Below are 20210 nucleotides of genomic sequence, written 5' to 3'. Positions count from 1 at the left end.
AGATTGTACTTAACTCCTAACACAATTCTTGGCGCCCTGTATTTGCTCCAGAAACTCAGAATGAAGGAGCAAACATTGAATTGCTCTCCCTGCTATGTGATAAGCTGCTCAGTTAGCTAATGATTCCTTGTGTTGACTTGAGTCTTGATAAAACATTCTCCCAATGTTTATTTGTATGACTGGCAGTGAAAAGGAACGAAGTTCAAGCTATCATTTAGAAGTAGAAAAACATTTCCCAACATTCTGTTGTCATGGACTTTTAAAGTTACATGGTTAACAAAGGTTTTTAGAACTTATTTGTGTCATTGACAGAGTCTTAAACAAACTGAATAATCTTCATTTATGATTTAATTATTATTCTTTAATATTCTAATCTGCTGCTTCTCAGAATATGCTTGCCAGGACACTAATGTTCTATATAAATTGAAAAATCTCTTCTGATTGGATTGAAGAAAACATATAGAACAGATGAACATTTAGACATAATGTCCAGGGAAGAAGTGCTAAAAAGTAGTCATATAAGAAATGACTTGAGAATGTATCAGGTATCTTGTACCAGGTCTATAGTCACTTATCTAGATTACCTTAATGTCCACCAATGGGGACCCAGTGTCTCCACTCATTAGTATTATTTCTAACCATTCTAAAAACTAGAAAACATCGCTTGAGGTACTGTGTACTAATTTTCTTTAGATGTTCTTAGTGCAGTGAGTACATAGAACAGTATGAAATTACAGTGTCTGTTACAGCTGATGAGGGATGCCGAAGAAGGCATGTTTTAGCAGAAGGGCTCTACAGTGGGGAACTCAGTTTAGAATTGCCAAAGTCTAAAGACTTGGCAAGCTCACCTGGTAATGTCAAATAGAACACATGTGTTTAGGCATATGAGCTACTTATCAATTGTAGGGCTTCACCCATTACCTACTATTAAAACTAATATAAATTAATGTGATTGCTGCATGTGTTTATCATTTTTCTCAAATATTTTGGGAAAACACTGAGATTTTTAAAAGGTGTCTAGTTTACTCTGTTTTTTTGACATTCCAGAATTGAATTGTTACACTTAGACCATGAGTCTCACATCACATATCCATAAAACCCTCAGAAGATCAGGGTTGGAGGACTGTGAATCAGCAGAGCACTGTCTAACAGAACTTTATGTTACAGTTGGGAAAAATAACTGTAAGACTTCCAAATTCATAAAACATTATCCACCGAACAAACTGACTGGTTAATAGTTTAATAATCATACATTGTTTTGTATCCATCAAGAAGAGTTTAAGCAATTGTTAGCTGAAACAATTTTGTCTCAAAAGCAAGGTCATATTTTCTCTTTTGAAGTTCGCTTCAGGGTGATCCAGACTCTGGAATCACTGTGAAACTTAAATCTGAATCCTACCTCCACAACTGTGGTTCACTGATGTGACTTGTGGTCAATGCATGTTTTTTTGTTTTTTATTTTATTTTTTTAAATAACCTGAGACTGTGGTAGTAGGCCAGTTCATCTGGTAACCACTGTCTCCTTACTTGTATTGTTCTGTACCACTTCTCTCTAATAAATGAAAACCATTTAACTAACAAACAGTGCTTATATGGTAAGTAGGTTAGTCATCAAATCTTTTTGAGGTCCTACTAAGCATCTATCAGTCAGCTTTTCATTGCATGAGGATATCAGTAAGTTCTATACAAATGAATAGTGCCATGAAAATCATTCAAAATGCAAATTAATACTAATATTAACCAAATTACTAACAAATTCCATGAACTAAGTATTAATAACATCATTTACTACTGTAGTCTCTCAAAATACTGTCATAAATAGTATTTTATGTATGCCAAATGTTATTAGTGACTCAATGTATGTTAGATTTCTCCAGTAGCATGTGGAGCTCTTCAGACATTGATCTTACAGGTAGCATTGCTTATACATAAGATACTCTTTAAAGGCGACCAAACTTCAATATGATAATCTGTAGGTCTTCAAGAACTATATTACTCCATTGCAAACAAAGACATCAGTTGTCTTTACCACGCACATACCCATCACTGTTCAAGGCAGTGGAACATAGCAAAAAGGAAAATCTGATCTTGTTTGTCAAACAAACTTTAGTAGAGTGACACTATGGTAATGAGATAGCCTGAGAGAAGATGATAGAGTGGGAGAGACAGAAAGAAAGAGACATAGCTCCATAGACAGACCAGTCTTTGCATAATTTTAGAATATAATTAACATTCTTTAAATAAAAGTAGTCCAGCAGTCAAGGAATGATGGAAGACAAGGAAGAGGAAGACACTGGTCAAAGACTCTCAGAGGAGTTGTTTTTCAAGCCATCTAAGTGAAGGGAAGGAAAAAAAAAACTTTAGAATATCCTCAATGAGAGTATCTGTGGCTCTGGGAATAGCCAGAGCAGAGACCAGAACAGGAATGAATGTTTGAAGCATTGCAAAGGCAGCAGATGGGAACAATGTGAAGAAAAATGGAGAGGGTGACAGCTGAGGGCAGGCAAGAGAAAGAAGATCAATGCTGTGCACCACAGGAAAGGTTAGGTTTTCAATTGGTTGGTTGGTTTTTTGTCTTTGCTTGTTTTTGCTTTGTATATAATCATTCAAACAGACTCGTCGGGGCTTTGCATGAAAATGGACATGACCTAATTTTCCCTGAAATCGATCATGTGTGGCTTCTCTATGAAGAACAAATTCATATCATTCAAGTCCCAGTGAAAGTGAGAGGAGAGCATGAAGCTGTTGGGGTCGACGGGACCCAGATCAGCAGTGTGGCATAGAGAAGACATGGAGATGCTGAAAAGGAAGAGCTTTCCTTCTGGGGTTGTGCTCTTAGGACGCCTAACACATTCAGAGTGGTCATAAAAAGTTATAGTCAAAAAAGGTTCATGATTCTGATATTAATGCAAAGTTAATGATTTTATATAAAACAGTTTCCTATACAACAAAAAAGGACATATATCATTAGAAAAACACTTTAAAAAAAAACCAGAAAATGAAGTTATTCCAAAAATGTTTAGAAAGCCAGATTATCATGTTTTTCCTATTATCTGAGATTGTGCCTTCAAATATTAAGGATCCAGAATTACCAAAATGATAGCTTTGGGTAAACTCACAATATTTGAATTTATCACATGCAAAGCAATTTAGTGTTACCACTGTGGGGCATAATTTGGCAAGAAGTTACAACAGGACCAGTGAGAACTCTGGCTACTGGCCATTTATCACTATCTGTGGAGCAGTGACTTCTTCATACACATAGCTAGAGAAAAGAGTGTTCACTCTCTTCCTCTGCATCTCTATTTTCTTGCTCTAGTTTTCCTTCTCCTCCTATGAACACTTCTCCACACATCCTTTGACAGATGGCCATCACTACAGCTTTTGGTGTAGATATATATTGGGTGAGATGCTGATCATTTCAGGGACCTCTACATTATATTAGAGGTAGAATCACGTAGTATAACAGAGCACAACATTTGGAGCTAAGGGCCACTGGCCAGTGAACCTTGTGCTCACCTGTAAATTATGAGTCCTGACCACCAGTGAGTTTCACTGATTCTGGAATAGAAAGCATTTGGTAAAGCTTCAGAATATATCATGTGTTCAATACATGACAGTAATTAAAATAATAGTATCACTTCCTTCACTAGGCTTTTATTTAGTTAATTTGATATTTTCTTCCTAATAAGATATTTTAGTAGCAAACTTATTTAAGTCAGTCTGCCTAGATTTATTTATTTATTGTTGATTAAAATTAATTTTTATTCTGAAATTAATTTTTGTATACTACATTCTAATTATGGTTTCCCCTTGTCCAACTCCTCCCAGGATCTCTGTACTACCCCCTCCTATCCAGATCCACAAACTTTATGTCCTTGGATAGAAAACAAACAAGCATCTATGGATTAATAAAACAAAACAAAATAAGATAAGATAAAAAAATTGGAATGGTACAAAATGAACAAGCAGAAAATAAAGAACTAAAGAAAGAGTATAAGAAACGCACACAGTTGCATGCACACATACACACACACACACACACACACACACACACATAAATGCGCGCGCGGAAAAAAATGCCCTGGCACAACATTATGAGACAAAGAACTCCAAACCTGCCATTGGTTTCTTTGAATAAGCCATCTACTGCTGGGCATGTGGTCTAACCTTAAAAGTGGTTTGTTTCCCCAGTGAGAGTATACCTTAGATAAAACTTAATTTTTCATTTCAAGTGATTATCAATTGGAGATAATATTTGGGTTAGGGGTGGGGGCTACATTTAAATTGCAATTTTAATGTGTTTAAGCTTTTTATCACATGTAAGCACTTCTTGTAAACAATGGTCATTTAAGATACTTCAAATATCTCAAGATAATCGTCAAAATCTAAAGACCATGGCAAGCTTTTCTATTTCCATTATTGTTTATGAGGAGGTAAAAATAAATAATCTGATCCAGGAAATTGTTTATAGTGAGAATTTAAGTTTTCTATCAACCTGTAATAACTGAAGGAGAGATTTAGGTATCATCTACTTAAATGAACCATGGAGGTAATAATATTGGTGTGTTCAGACTTAAATTGGAATTCAATTACATAGTTGGCCTTTGTGAAAAAGACTACTATGGCCAGATAATTGCTAAATCTCTTTCTCTTTCTGTCTGTCTGTCTGACTTACTGAATGACTGTCTCTGTCTCTCTCTCCTTCTCCCTCTCCCCTATTCCAAGTTGAATGTTACTATTTGACCTTGATCTGTTTGTTTTGTTTTGTTTTTTGCTTTTCATTTCTTTTTGTATGTTATTTATAAAACCTCATCTCACTAATAATACTAGCTGTAAATCAAGTCTGAACATTTAACCTTTAAATAGAACATATATAGATTTTTTTTTGTTAACTAGGTACTTCCCAACACTGTTCTTCTCAGTACTACTTTTTAATTCTTATTTTTAAATAAAGAACTTTTATTTGGTATAAAAATCATTGGTATTGGTGGTACAAGAGTGCTTTTCTCATGTATTAATGTTGGTGATGGCATTCATCCTTTCAAAAAACACATGGCCATCATGTTCAGTGTTACCTGTTACATCAGGGGGCTTTCTTTCATTTTATAGCTGGCCTAAGTCCTGCTGAGATTCAGCAGCTATGGAAAGAGGTGACTGGAGTCCACAGTATGGAAGACAATGGCATTAAGCATGGAGGGCTAGACCTCACAACTAACAATTCCTCCTCGACTACCTCCTCCACCACTTCCAAAGCATCACCACCAATACCACATCATTCCATTGTGAATGGACAGTCTTCGGTTCTCAATGCAAGGCGGGACAGGTAAATCTCATCTATTGCACTCTCTGCTTACATCCATATTTCATCTCCACACTCTGCTAAAACTGAAACGATAAATTACACCTAACAGGAACAAAAATGTATTTAGAGCAAGTGAAGGAGAAATCCTTATTGTTGACCTTTTATTATTTTAATCTACAAAAGAACTTCAAATACCACCAGTATAGTATAGTTGGGGAGCATGCCAAAAGAAATTAAGTTTTCCCTGAAAATGCAGGGAATGATTGTATTGATGGATTTGAATAACATATTGTGAATTACCTGAAGAGTTATGAGATCATTTTACTATTTAAGAAAAACAGTTTCTAAATTCCAAATAATTTAAAATGTGTGCATACTTGCATATTCTCCTTAATATATACATATTAGTTCACATTTCACATTTCAAACATGTACTTAAAAATTAGAATGTAGCTAGACATTATGTAATCCAGAATATGGATGATCAGAGTGGCTTTTTTTCTTGTTGTGGCATGATGTAATTAATAAATATATCAAAATGAATACATATTGATGGTTTTAAAAATAAATTTCCCTGAAAATGCGTGCAGGAAAATCATTTGACTTTTGTCACTAATGTTTCATTGTATGAAATAACTTTCCAACTTAGTGCTTCATCTTAGATCTGTAAAACTGCCCTTCCAAAGGGAACATCAAGGTATTTTTCCTGACTTAATTTAACTTTCTTAAACACATCACTTCCAAATCAAATCAAATCTTGTCAAATAACTTATATAAAGTGTATATTCTAAAAACGAAAAGTCAGTTTTAAACATGATTAAGTACAGAATTTTATAATGAAGTGGCTTATACACATAGATGGCTCTGCTCCCAAATGAACATGTAGTTGATAGTTAACTTACATGTAATAATATATTTGTCTAAATGCAACAAATACTTTGCCATAATTTTTTCCAAAGAAACATATAAGTAATTGCAGCACTGTTTAAAATAGTAGACCAAAGTATGGTAATGTTCCTGGCATTCATCTGAGTACATGTGGGTTTTCATGTTAGTTTTTGTTACAGGATGATATGCCTCTGGATGCTTTCATGCTGTTGTTTTAATTGAGATTAATTTGATGATTATATACTTCAGAAATAGGTTAGTTTTTCTAGGATCTCTCTATCTGATATAATACCCACTTATTAAAGGGCTGCCATAATTATGTTAGGATATTGATAATAGATACCTTTCCAAAGCAGGATTTTTCAAATCAGCTGTAGCCACTAGGAATATTTGTATGTATGGTTTACCCAAGAATATTAGTTTAAAAGGTTCTGATGTTCATATTGCTTTTTAAAAGAAGCATTTCAAAAGTATTCTGATGATTTTTCATTTGACTTTCATTAAAATACATTTTTCCCTCTCCATAACACAAGGTTATATATTTTTTTTATTTAGAGGTAAAATGTTACAGTAAGGTCATGTGGCAGGATTAGCATATGATATTATACAGTACTCTTAGTTTCTCCTCCTTTATTAACAGTCATCTTTGGCTCTGTTTCTCCTCTAATTGGAACATCATCTAGCCTTGGCAGTTGAACTATTCAATAGAACGATTAAATTTTTCTGACTGCTCTGAGCTGAATTGACCTGTTTTGACCTGTTTGTCACTGATCGTAACCTGACAGGCGCTAGCAGCCTGCACCGATTAGGGCTTTCTGAGATGGATCTGACGTTGTGTTCTTTTGCTTTAGCTCGTCACACGAGGAGACTGGGGCCTCCCACACTCTCTACGGCCATGGAGTTTGCAAGTGGCCAGGCTGTGAAAGCATATGTGAAGATTTTGGACAGTTTTTGAAGTAGGTTTTAAGTTTTCATGGGAAAGGGAAGCAGATTACATGGGAATTTTGGCACACTGCTGTAAAGTAAACAAAAAATGAAGGAAGAATGAAAAGATGATTCCATCCTAGAACACATTGAGTTTTTAGTTTGCTTCAACAAGTGGATTGGAAAAATCAGACTAAGAGTCTTAACAGGTCATATTCATCTTTTTATTAAAGTATTTAGCAAATTATTTTGAAGGCTTTGGATCAGTGGAAATATGAGCCTGCCATGATGGTGAGACATGTTTGTAAAAGAGCAGTCTCTGAAAATTGAAATTTCTAATAATAGTTTCATGTAAGATTTGAATAAGCATAAAATATCTCTAAATGTAATAAAATAGGCATATTTTACAGAGTTATTTAAAGTGGCAGACTTTGTATTTCTACTTTCAATAATGGCATTTAATAACAAGAATCGAAAATGAAAATCAGTGTTGTCTGACATTAAAGAAACAGCTATATTTCACTCACCTTGATACCTTATGCCATATATGATGGTGTGTTTGGAAAATAGATTATGTAATTCCTTCAGCATAAAATCCAACCTTGTGCACCCTTTATATCTCCCTACAGTATTTTACTTTTGAAGCTTCTTCAGGGGTTCTTCTGCAGATGAGAACATTGTCTATTCATGAATGATTTTTCTGCGCACAGTATTGGTACAGGAAAGATCTGAACAGAGAGCTGCAGACAGGTTTATGGAGATGAGTAACTTCACAGGCTCTGCCTCTTGTGTTGTCATGGTGCAGCTAACAGGGTGAATGAACTGTTTCATGCTTCATCAACAATTAAGTTAATTAGCTCATTTGAAATTGCACTGCTTTGTTGCCAGGATGTTGGCAGAAACATCAAAAAGATGTGTTTACAAATGGTAGACTGACTGCAGAGTCCTGAGCCAAAGCTCCCTAACAACGAGGCAGGCACTTGGTATCATAATACCTTTATAAATGATTATAGGAAGACTTCCATGAAGATTTTCTTTAACCTTTCATAGTTTCAGACCAATTAAGAGAAAATTTGCTTCACATATCACAACGGCTCTTTAGAAATGGACTCAAATGAAAACTTACATGTCTGTTATACCAGAACAACTCTGAGCTGCCATTTTTCTGGGTGTGAAATTTATTATACTATTCCCAGCAAGGAGGGTATTTAAAAATTGTTAGGTAGCTTTGTTGAAGTTTTCTACTACCAAAAGAAATTGGCTGACACAAAGAATCTAGAAATGTAAATTATTTTAACAGTACTTTCATAATTTTATCTCCATCATTACTGTGTATCATCTGTTGTGACTGGGGTTGTTTCTAAGGTGACTGATGCCGTGTCATAGGGATGAAAACTGAATTTATGACACTGCTTACTTGTATGTATTTTCTTGCTCTAAATATATTTTACTTAACATCTGGCTCACTTTCTGAGAGAAAGTGTATACATCTCCTTCAGAACAGTTTCCTTTATGACACGTGAAGAGCATTTTTTACACATCTCAAGTAATTCATTTTTATCACTAGCAAGCTGGTGAATATGAACTACTGTTTTATCCTCCATGGACCTTTTTTCTTATTCATACAGGTTTGTTTGTTTTTAACTGGAGTAATTACAATTAAGAAAACATTTTGTTTCAATTACATATCAAATTTGGTTTCAAAGACTGACTACTTTTCTACCCATTAATTTTATAGGAATAACAGATCTAATGACAGTTGATTTTAAGTAATTCCTTTTACCTCATTTTTATAGGATATGCTTGAAATTCTCTAACTTAAAGGCCCAAGATAAATTTTGTTCATAGTTAATGACAGTGTACTACACTGAAGTAATTTGGCATATTTCCTGAACTAGCACTGTCTTTTTCTTAAAGATATATGAGAAATTTGGAAATAAATCATATTTGTTATTCATAAAATACTTCATTTATTCAGGAAAAAGTTCAGTCATCATATATATATATATATATATATATATATATATATATATATATATATATATATGTTCCCAGAAATCATATCTTATTATCCTCAGGAACTTTATCTACATATTTAGTAACATGTGGAGTATAATTTCTATTGAGCAAAAGATGAAAATTAATACAGATTGTTACAACAATAGAAGATAATCAGAAATACAGGACAAGGTCTAAGCTAATGTCTCTCGGTAGAATGTTTTCAACTTTCCTGGAAAGTGAGACTTGACAGAACTTAACCATTCTTTTTTTCTGACCAGCAATTGAGGATCTCACTATATCACTAAAAGCATTAATACCACTTCTTTGTTACTGTCTTATAAATGTCAAAGTGTAATCGCATCTGACAAAACTTTAGTGTAGTTTGACTGCAGAACTAATTACCATCCCATTGCACCAACGTCAGCTTGAATATAGATGTATTGACTTTCAAAGCCTAAGCCAAAAGGTTTAGAGTGTAAATTCCAGATAGCAGACAAGTGTTCTTGAACTTGCCTGCACAGGTGCCAGCAAACAAAACATGGAGTGAGATGCAGCATCAGTAATACTGTCCTTTGTGAAAGTAACAATGGCTAGTATTCTTTAAATTTTCTGTGTACCTATCAGCATTCTAAAGATTAATTATACAATAAACATGAATGAAGACTGTTGGTGATTGGTGCTTTAAGGCTGGATACTGTAGTGAAACAGGAGAAAAAGTAATGGAAACAGATTTATTTATTTAATGGAAAATTTGTTTCCTTTCTCTTGCAGCCAACTACTCTAAAATTTATGTTCTTACTCAGAGTGTATTGTCTATTTCTTTGTCTTTCACTAGGCAGCATGGCTACAAAATTATGACCTCAAGAAGGCATTCTTTGAACTTGTCAGAATGTTGTTTCTTTTGGTGACAGTGCCCATATCTTTCAAAACTAAGGCATCTCACGTAATCAGCTAAATGAATAGTGACAGCTAACATTTTGTATTTAAACTCCTGTCAGTGCTTAAACATAAAAAGCTTGATGCAAAATAAATCAACCCCCAGTGATGTGCAAGGAAAACATTTTGTTAGAATGGTCTCTGAGACAATTGGATTTCAGCACATCCCCCTTTTTAGCTTATAAAATGCTATATAACTTTAAATGAATTTGAAAAATCTAGAGGTTAAATTGAATTGCTAATCTACAGTGTGTATAATTGAAGTTAACACATGCATCTGTAACCATAAAAGCTTCATTGAAGGGAATAGTAGATTAAATAAATTGCAAAGAGTCCCCCCTTACTTTATGTCTTCCTGAAATGTTTGCTTAATTGTTTTTAGAAAGACTTTGACTGTCTGTTTACCACCACCACCACCCCCCTACCTAGCACACAGATTCAATGTAGTTCTGAAAGAATGTCAGTCAACCACATCATTTATTCCATTTTGAAAACAAAAATCAATATAGCTATAAAGTGACCCATAAATTAGAAGTGGCTCCCACGATGTTTGCTCAGTGCTGCCTTTCTGAAGGCCCCCTTTGCATTTTTTCTTCACCTCTCTGTTTGAACTGCAGTCTCGGTAAGAGGCTCATTAGGGGACATTAGGGACTGGAGCTAACCAGAATTCCAGAGCTTGCTTTGCTCTTATTAATGCATAGTAGAGTAGAATGCATTTAAATATTTCATAGGCATTCAGTAATTTGTGTGTAATCGCCTTGTTAGCAGACCAGTAGAAGTAGAACAGGCCTGTGAAATGGTGTTAGTGATTGCATGGGTAATTTACAGACCTTTGCCACCAGAAAGCATTATTGTTGGCTGGTATGAAGCTGTGAATTAGAACTAGCAATAAGTTAAACAAGAAAGTTAATAAAGGTTTTCTAACAAGCATCTTCTGGGATCACAGTCCCACTTGGTCCTTTGTAAGAACCCATCATTTATGACATAGGCAATATATCAAATGCGTAAGATGGTATCATGGAGAATTCATATGAAAAGGGTATTGGCAACATTAGTTCCAACTTCCTGCGAGGGACATGATTAAATGATTAATGAAATGTCCCCTTGCATATGCATTTTGAAACAGCAATTAGGCACTGACTGCAAAAATCCACCGAACCTCTCATTTTTCAGTATTATCTCATTCTTGATTTATAAATCATAGAGAATTTTTGAACAGCAATATGTAGTACCTGAGATGGTTATAAAAACATAAAAGAGAATAATTTGAGCACAAAATAGTCATAAATACATAAATTCATAATTTAATGTTAATGCTTAGCCTATTTATTTGGTCTTTTTGCTTTGTATTTATATCCGACACTATTTCTGTACTTTGATTGGCATAATTAAGTAGGGGGAATGAATAGGCACCATTATTTTACATATCACTGGTAAACAATAGCGAGGAAAGGATAAGGGAGATGTGGCAGAGGTATGTATGTGTTTTTCAAGTTCTCAGTAATCCACTGGAGGCTGTTCCATAAATGATCATTGAAGGGCTGCAAGCTAGCCTATAATTACAGGAAAGAAAGTGGCAGCCGTGGCATTTCATAACTATGTGTCCTCGAAAAGTGCTTTGTGAGTTTGTCACCAATGATAATTTAGATAGAGGCTCATTACTGAACATCACAACACTTTAAAAACCTTTCGCCTTCATACAGGAGAATAAAGGACTATTTTAATGGCAAGGTTCTTTTGTGTTCCACTGAAAAATTCAATCAAGACAAAACCTCATTGACTATTATTGTAGTCTCCAGTCTCTATTCTAATAAAAGCTGCAGAGATAAATTGAATAGGTCTCTAAAACCCAAGTATATAATGCAAACATTTTGTACTTTTTTCTTGGTTCTATAAATATAAGTTAATTATCTCTAAGAAGTAAACAAGTATAAAAATTCTTTTTAAAAATTGATTTCATGCAAATATATGTTATACTGAATATACCTTTTCAGATAAAACCACACCATCTATTTATCTTCTATGCTCTATTTATATCCTAATCTTTATGTATGGCTTATTTAAAAATGCATCTTTTAGGCTGATTGCAGGATAAATTATGAGTGTATTCCCGAAGAATTCATGGTGGGAAAAATATATATCTCAGAAAAACACAGCAATACCAAACCTTAAAGATGCAACAAATTATTGTGCTATGACTTTGCTTCATTGTTCATTAAAATTTGGGGGAAGAAACCTTGAAGAATTCTTATTAATGATGTCTTGTTTATTAGAAATTAGTGACATTTTATGCTGTTCACTAACCCCTGACTTACTCTGACATCCCATGCCTTCTTCCCAGAGAGCTTGAATGATTCCAGCCCTCATTACAGACACCTTTGTAGCAGATATTGCAGGAGCTAAGTCAGAGCAGACGGGAGGGGTGAGGAGGAACTCTCATGTACCCTGGGCACACAACTCTAGCTTGACCTGATCCACCTCACTATTTTAGTCCACAGTTTATCATCAGCCAAGCCTGGCAATTACAGCAAGATGCATGGAGGTCTGTTGCTATAATCAGAGAGAAGGTGTTAAAACAAACTGGCCTAATTTATCAAAGTTGGGGTGGAAAGGAGCAGAGGTTTCTGATGTCTGAACATAGACCTACTAGCAGATAATCTCACTTATTTACAAGTTAGCTATGAGTCACTGACACCGTAAGTCTTCATATTGTATTGCATATGCATCTGTTCATACATTATTTCTGCTTAATTCACTTCAAGAAGCATAAGTAAAAAAAGGAACGCAATTATTTCTTGAATTCAATATGCTTAGAATTATAAGAAATGCTCTCGAACTATCTTAATACTGTAATATATAGAGGTAATTATATGAATTCTTAATTATGTGTTTTATTCAATATACCTTTTCCCTTTCTATGGCTCATAAATTGCTGTCTTCATTTACCCATTGCATAAGTAGACTGAGTTATCTGAAAGTTACTTTCTTAATTTAGAAAACCATCAAATAAATAATATATCATAAATTACAAAGCAAACTTTATTGAATATTTCTTTGCTTCTTGAAAATGCTGCTGTATTTGGTTTTGGTACAGTAAGATACCATGCATTGGAGACACCTTCAGCCCTCATATAATTCAATAAGCATGCATGTTAAGATGAGAGTAACATCAGTAGGATGACCTCTTTAACCATGTTTATATATGTCAGAGATATGTCCCAATTAGGACTCTTTACATGAAGTATCAATATTTTTATTATGAATCTTCAGTGTATTTTAGGTAATAGTAACAGAAAATTATCATTGATTGTGGTATGGATGTTTCCATGGAAAAATCTGCCACCTTTATATAATTCACACCACATCCTCGTGTAAGATACTTCTCACAGAAAATCAACATGCAAACAACAAACATTTTAATACATATGAAATAGAGAGTTACCTATCACACATGCACACACACCCACATAATATTCATTTCAGAGAAAATGGTAAAAGTCTGTGAAATACACCCTGATTTCTATTTCTGCTCTGTAAATGGATGGAGAAATGTCATTGTGATGACATAAGCTGGGAGACAATGACCTTTTTAACTATTTGAAGAGTCTCTTTGTAGTACACAAATTTTCACTGAACATTGAAGCACATTCTCCTTCTTTCTGTATGGCTTCAAGGCATTCTGCTTTCCAAGTGCAGAAAAACTCGCAAGGTCCTTGAAGAGGCCGCACTTTTTAAATGCAGCGCGGACGGCTGTGCTAGGTGTCACTTACAGCTCTGTTTTGTGTCTTGTGTTCCGTAGGCACCTGAACAATGAGCATGCATTGGATGACCGGAGCACTGCCCAGTGCCGGGTGCAAATGCAGGTGGTGCAGCAGTTAGAAATACAGGTCTGTCGTGCGCTCGCTAGTGTGCACCGTTCTTTGAGTTCCGGTGTGTTTACTTGAGTACTGAACAAGTGGTCCGATCTTCCTGGCTGTATCAGGTTCTCTTGGCAACGCTATAGCTGTTCAGATATATGGAGTTTAAATTTTTAATGACAACAGTTGATAACAGGGTGGACTGTTATACTTTGATGTTCTTCTCAATTGGACCTATGTACGTTTTAGGTCCTGTTGTATGTATTTGAATATCCTCCAACCTGTTAAGTCTACAGTTTCCCTATTGTAGACATGACACTGTACACCCAAATTTGATAAGATATGACATTGTTGCCCAAACAGCCTTTACACAAGTTTATCTGGGTTCCCCTGTGCCAAAGGATTGTAGATTATAGCCAAAGTGCCATTCTTTTTAATAACATGAATGAACTACCCTGAAGAATAGCCTCATTTCTGTGTCTACTTTATTCAGAACTTAAGATGTTACAATACTTAATTTTATCTTTGGCAAGCATAATGACAAAGAATGCATGTCACAGATGGTGTTATAGGTACTGTATAAAAACTATTGAAGTTTTATTTTCAAACTTAACATTAAATCAGAGTTTTGCCAAAAATAAACAGAAATTGTAAAACTCATCAGAAAACAATTTTAACACCCCAGGTGTTCTCTTTGGTTACATTCTGTCACCCCATTAAGGCTTCCTGTCTTACATCATCTTAAAGATGTCTTCCTTAAACTAACTCTTTGCTTTGTTTAATTAACATATACCTTGGTTTTTCTCCTCTTTCCTACACCTTTCATTGCTTCCAATCCATCATGCTGTTGTTTTTTTCCATGAGAAGTGAAAATGCTTGAGTTGCGAAATGATGAAGGCTATGTAAAATGTATCCTCGACATGGTAGCACAGAAAGCTTTAGGTAGACCTGTTTACCATTGCTAAAAGGTGGACTAAAGCATGAGAGGTCAGCTGATGATGCAGTCTGCAGTGTGACCAATTATGCCTCTTTCTCTCTCTCTCTCTTTTTCTGCTGTGTCTGACTGATGGAAAAGTAAGGTCCGTCAGATGTAATGAGACCAAGTGCAAGTGTAGATGCAGACTCCGTGGCAGAGTTCAGCGTTTCACACTGCCTGGTCTCTGTCACTCTATTGAATTAGATTGATGATGGCAGATTGCAGGGGGCACTAACTGGACCTCGGTGGGAATGCATGAAGTGTGTAGACAATCCTGGCAGGCACTTCGCTTTGAGAACCCTTCACCCCTTCACAGCTGTTGGCACTAGTCCATTGCTAACAGTGTCCACAGGACTTTAAAGAGACACCATGGGCCTTCTAATTTATGGTTTCGGTAACTTGTTACTGTCGAGGCAACTGTGACCTCAATTCTTTTATTGACAAAAAGATGAAGTGTTATTTGTTTTCCCTGACCTTTAACATAAGGAAAGCTACAAAAGTTTTCTCCTTCTCTGGCTGAAGTTGCATTTCCTCCAGCTAAGTTTCTCGTCCCAGGCTTTTATATGCAGGAATCATTACTGGGAGACAAGCTCAATGATAAGATGTATCACTGCAAAAAAATAGCCAGATCAGTCATTTCTAAACCGCTTCTGATCTCACCCTTTCTTAACAGCTTTCTAAAGAACGCGAACGTCTTCAAGCGATGATGACCCACTTGCACATGCGACCCTCAGAGCCCAAACCATCTCCCAAACCTGTAAGTGCATATTGCTTTATAAACAGTAAATAGCTGTACTGATGTAACAGACTAAGAAAATGAACAATTTAGGGACAGTTAGAAAACAATGACTGTGATGAAAAGCACGGCAATAAAATGAAAGTAAAATGCAATCGCTTGTCAAATTGTATGTTTCTTTTAAAGTAATGCTATCTTTTACAAAATCTATCCAATCTACACCGTGGGGGACACTAAACAAAGTACACCTATCAGTGCACAAATCACTGCCTTGCGGCTGAAGCCAGGGAGAATATCTTTCTGTGATAGGTTTACAGATATTAAAAGGAAGCCCGCTTTGAGCCCCCCAAGAAGCAGGAGTAGTACCAATCACAAATAGAAAGGCATGTGGTGGGCCCAGAAGACTCAGATCAATCACAAGATACTGACAAATAGACTTTTTTTTTTTTTTTTTTTTTTTTTTTTTTTTTTAGCAAATGTTTTCTTAAAAGTATCATTGTGTTTTGTAGGCCAGTTTTGTTGATTGTTATTTCAGTTAAGATGCATATCACATATTTGTGTTATAGTATATATGTTAATTTAAAGAGCTTATCTCCAAGGGAAAATGAGACCTAAACAAAAACTACAGTTTCTCTTGAAAATATGAGGCTTAAGCTCCACCTGATAATGTAGTCAGATACATAGACTGTGAAAAAGAATATACTATTATTTCACCCAGCTAATGTTTGCACAGAAACTTAGAGTAATCAGCTGAGTGACTCTAGTTTAATGAAAGTTTGTGGGATATTTTTCACTAAGGCCCCCGTAGAGCCTGATGATTAGTGATTGCCAGCTTGCTTCTTTCTGCACTACTCTGGGTATAAAAAGAACACTGCGTTTTGTAGTAGGGGAGGTAGCAGAAGACAGAGTACATTGTCTGATTTTTCTGCTAGTGTCTCGACATCTCTTGTTCATTAATATGATTCAAAATGTGCCTTTTTTGCATAGAGATTGTATTTATTTAAACTCTGCTGAGGCATTTCTGCAAAGACATTACCGATTTTCCTTTGTGCCATATTTAAGTATAGGGCACCATAAACGTATTTTAATAGGAAGAAAGAGAAGGATAGGATCTCTTTTTGAATCTGACATATGACATTTTAAAATATGGAATGTCTGCATTTTTAATTTTAAAAATAAACTTTTGGGAATCTTTAGATACAGTATTTATGACTTTCTTTTCCGTCAGAATTTCCCCCCATAGCTTCTATAGTATAATGTAGATAATCACAAGACAGAATAATTGTCTCATAAATCCATCAGGAATCTGCAGCTTGTTCTTTTCCAATTAATTATTCAATCAGTAAATTTTTTAAAACTCCAGCAGCATGGTTACATCTACACTAATAAAGAATTTTCAGCCTATAATCCAAAACAGAACCTGAATGAATAATGTAATTGAAGTATTACATTACATAAACCACACATGAAAGAATTGCTAATTGCGTTTGATGGTGGGCAATTAATACAGAATCTTAGATGAGCGATTTAAAATGAGACCACAGTTTAAAGTTCCCCTTGGAACTAGCGATGTCTGGAGTGGGGAACTGCTCCTGGCCTCAAATTGGTTTGAAAGAAGAGTGGTCAATACACACCCCTCAAAAAGACCCTAAAATTTATACACTGTACAAAAGAAGCTTCAAAATTGATATGATAGTAGAGATTTATGGTCTCATGTGCAGTGGCTCAGTTGAGACGGCCCACACATTTGATAAATATTAATAGCATGAATTTATTACCAAGGAGAAATGAGCTCTGTTGGTTCATCACTGCACCCTTAACAGCTATCAGTACATGAACACAAGGTGCAACCGCACTGTCTATTATATGACCCCATTTACTCTCTGAATGGTACTTCATTAAATGGTACCTTTTGGCCATGCTATGGATGGATGAAAATCAAAGTTATCAAGGCTGCGAGTCCTGAATAATGAGTTTCACCCAACCTTGACTATATTCAGATGAGCCGAGGTACCTAAGTGCTCATCCTGGCTTTTACATGCTTCTCTTTAGTTAATAATAAATTCTATTTTATCAGTTTCTGATTGCACGCCTACAAACATGGAACGCTCATTATTACAGGATGCAGAATAAGTTACCAGAACACTGTAAACATGAATGGTTTGCATAGAAAAAAAGATGTACTTCCCCTGTCTTGATAACTTTTGAGATGTTCAGTAAATGCAGGGTCTTGTTGAGTATTCATCAGGATAGATTCTTTATTGGTCTACAGTTTGACATTTTTCTGGCTTCTACTTGTCCTGCTTTATGCTGGCTTACAATTTTTAAAGTCATGCTTGTGACTGTTTCTGTTGTATGAAGAAGTTGTTCTCTTTCCCTTTTTAAATGTGCAGGTATGCAGGACTGATGATCTGGTCTGAATATACTGTTAAGTATACATCCTGTGTTATTGTACAAAGCACACATGCACACACAGAAATGCACCTGGATCTGTCTTCATTTCTTCAACTACACAGACAGACCCTGGCATAGCGAAGGGAAGCTTACGCCAGTGGCTTTGTAAATGTATTAAATGCAGCATTTAGTAGTATTATCTCAGCTTTTATTTATGTACGTAACAAAGAATTCCCAGCCCAGTCTGCTGGCTTAGAGTATGAACAGAATAACAGTTTGTGGTTTATTGGGAACAGATGCACTTGGGGATGCCTTCAGGGTGCCAGTCGTTATTATTAGACTGCTAATGTGCTTCTTCTGGCTGCTGCCCAAGAAAGAAGAACAATTAGCTGGCATATGTTAATTTTTGTTTCCCTAACAAATCTCTCTACTGACTAAATGTGTAAAACAAATCCACAAAGAAAGATCAATCAATGCTGTACACATCATTTTCTCCCCATTAAAAAAAGGTTTGTCTTAAGAAGTGTATTTGGGATTTTAAAAGGCAGGTGTTACTAAATTATATACAAAAGCTGGATATTCACTGTTTGGCCACTTTGTAGCAACTTTATGGAGAAATAGGACAGGAAAATGAATTTTCTTCCTGGTTGTACAGGTTACTGTATAAAATGAAGAGGACCATAGTTTAGCTCTGATGAATGCCATTTAAACATATAGGATAAATCCTATGGGCTGCCCTGCATAGCAATTTTGCTAATTGGATACTATTTATGACAAAAGATGTATGGTAAATATGACAGAGGTGATAGGAGCTTTTGATAGTGAAGAGCAGGGTCTTTCTGAGGGGAATAAGGAAGGGCACGCTGTTAAACAGCTTGCATACATTCTCACCTTTTTCCTTTTTTCTACCCTGACACCCACTTTCCAGGGTACATCAGCATTAAGTGACACTGTAATCATAAATTGAAAATGATACTTCCAGAGGAATTGGCAAACTTGACATTTCATTATATTTGTTAACACATGCCACAAATGATTGTTAGTGAGGAAATTCCATTTCCCTCTCTCCATCTCCAATCAGATTTAATTTGAAAATTTTCAGCCTCCTCCGGCTAATTTGCAATTAAGACAATTTTGTTTGAATATGTAGTAATGTCATTACCATTCCACCAAATTAGCAAGGAGACTAAAGGTCAGCGTAAAATTTTCCAGCTGGCTGGAGCCTCTCAGCTGAGATTTGGGACCCTGGGAAAGAAATCCGGCAGCAAGAGAATAGCAAGTTCCTCTCACGTCCTCTTGGTTCAAACCACTGCATCCTTCCTCAACGTGCGTTGCTGCCTCACTGGAGGCTAGAACTGTTTAACAATGGGAGCAGTCAATAATCAGCAACTGGCTTTTATTTAAGGAAACACACTTTGGCTGAAGTCTGGTAGGACAAGAAGGAGTTAGTTAGGCCTAAGTAACACTGCAGTCGATTATTAGATAACCTCTAACAGCATTCTCTAATTAGAGTTCTTATGATACAATTTCATCCTGTAATTAGTTGAGATTGGCTGCTTCCTTTTGCGGCTTATTAGTGGCAACACAGCTGTAGAAGTGAATCCACTCTCATTTGTCAAACCTTTTTAAGTCTTTTTCTCTTGTCTCTACCTTTTTTCTGCCCTTCTCCTCGGGCCTTTGCAGCTAAATCTGGTGTCTAGTGTCACCATGTCGAAGAACATGTTGGAGACATCCCCACAGAGCTTACCTCAAACCCCTACCACACCAACGGCCCCAGTCACCCCGATTACCCAGGGACCCTCAGTAATCACCCCAGCCAGTGTGCCCAATGTGGGAGCCATAAGAAGGCGACATTCAGACAAATACAACATCCCCATGTCATCAGGTAGGATATGAATACTCCATAGAGATCTTTTACTTTGGGAGAGGAAAACTGCAATGAAATGGTCAGGAGCCATTCAAGAGCACATGGAAACTTAAGTCATGATTTATGGAGTGATAATTGTTTTATTCCTGGTAAATGCGGATAGAGGCGATTCCCTAAGCACATCGTGATGAATTGTTCTGAATGGTTCGGGGAAAGAGAGCTCTCCCCATTAGAGGAATTGAGAGATGTGTTGTCAGGATAGCCCATATTATCACCTCAATTCAATGAGATCCTTTGATCTCAGAGGGAAGCCGAGAACCATCCCA

General features: G+C 35.8%; 1 protein-coding gene across 4 annotated transcripts in view; it reads left to right on the top strand.

Annotated features, from left to right (window-relative positions):
• The window catches only part of Foxp2 (forkhead box P2), a 531866-nt gene that overhangs the window by 483698 nt on the left and 27958 nt on the right, over positions 1–20210 (top strand). For 3 of the 4 annotated variants that reach the window (XM_036182609.1, XM_036182612.1, XM_036182611.1), the window contains 5 exons: positions 5113–5326; positions 7045–7149; positions 13854–13941; positions 15561–15644; positions 19701–19902. In XM_036182609.1, coding sequence (XP_036038502.1) covers positions 5113–5326; positions 7045–7149; positions 13854–13941; positions 15561–15644; positions 19701–19902 — 693 coding nt within the window. Of the gene's footprint in view, positions 1–5112; positions 5327–7044; positions 7150–13853; positions 13942–15560; positions 15678–19700; positions 19903–20210 lie in introns of those variants that run through there. The other variant, XM_036182613.1, reaches the window with a different exon arrangement.

This window comes from Onychomys torridus, chromosome 3 (genome assembly GCF_903995425.1).
Source record: "Onychomys torridus chromosome 3, mOncTor1.1, whole genome shotgun sequence".
NCBI lineage: Eukaryota > Metazoa > Chordata > Mammalia > Rodentia > Cricetidae > Onychomys > Onychomys torridus.
Note: the sequence above shows the minus strand (reverse complement) of the source record. Positions and strands in the feature narration are given on the sequence as shown.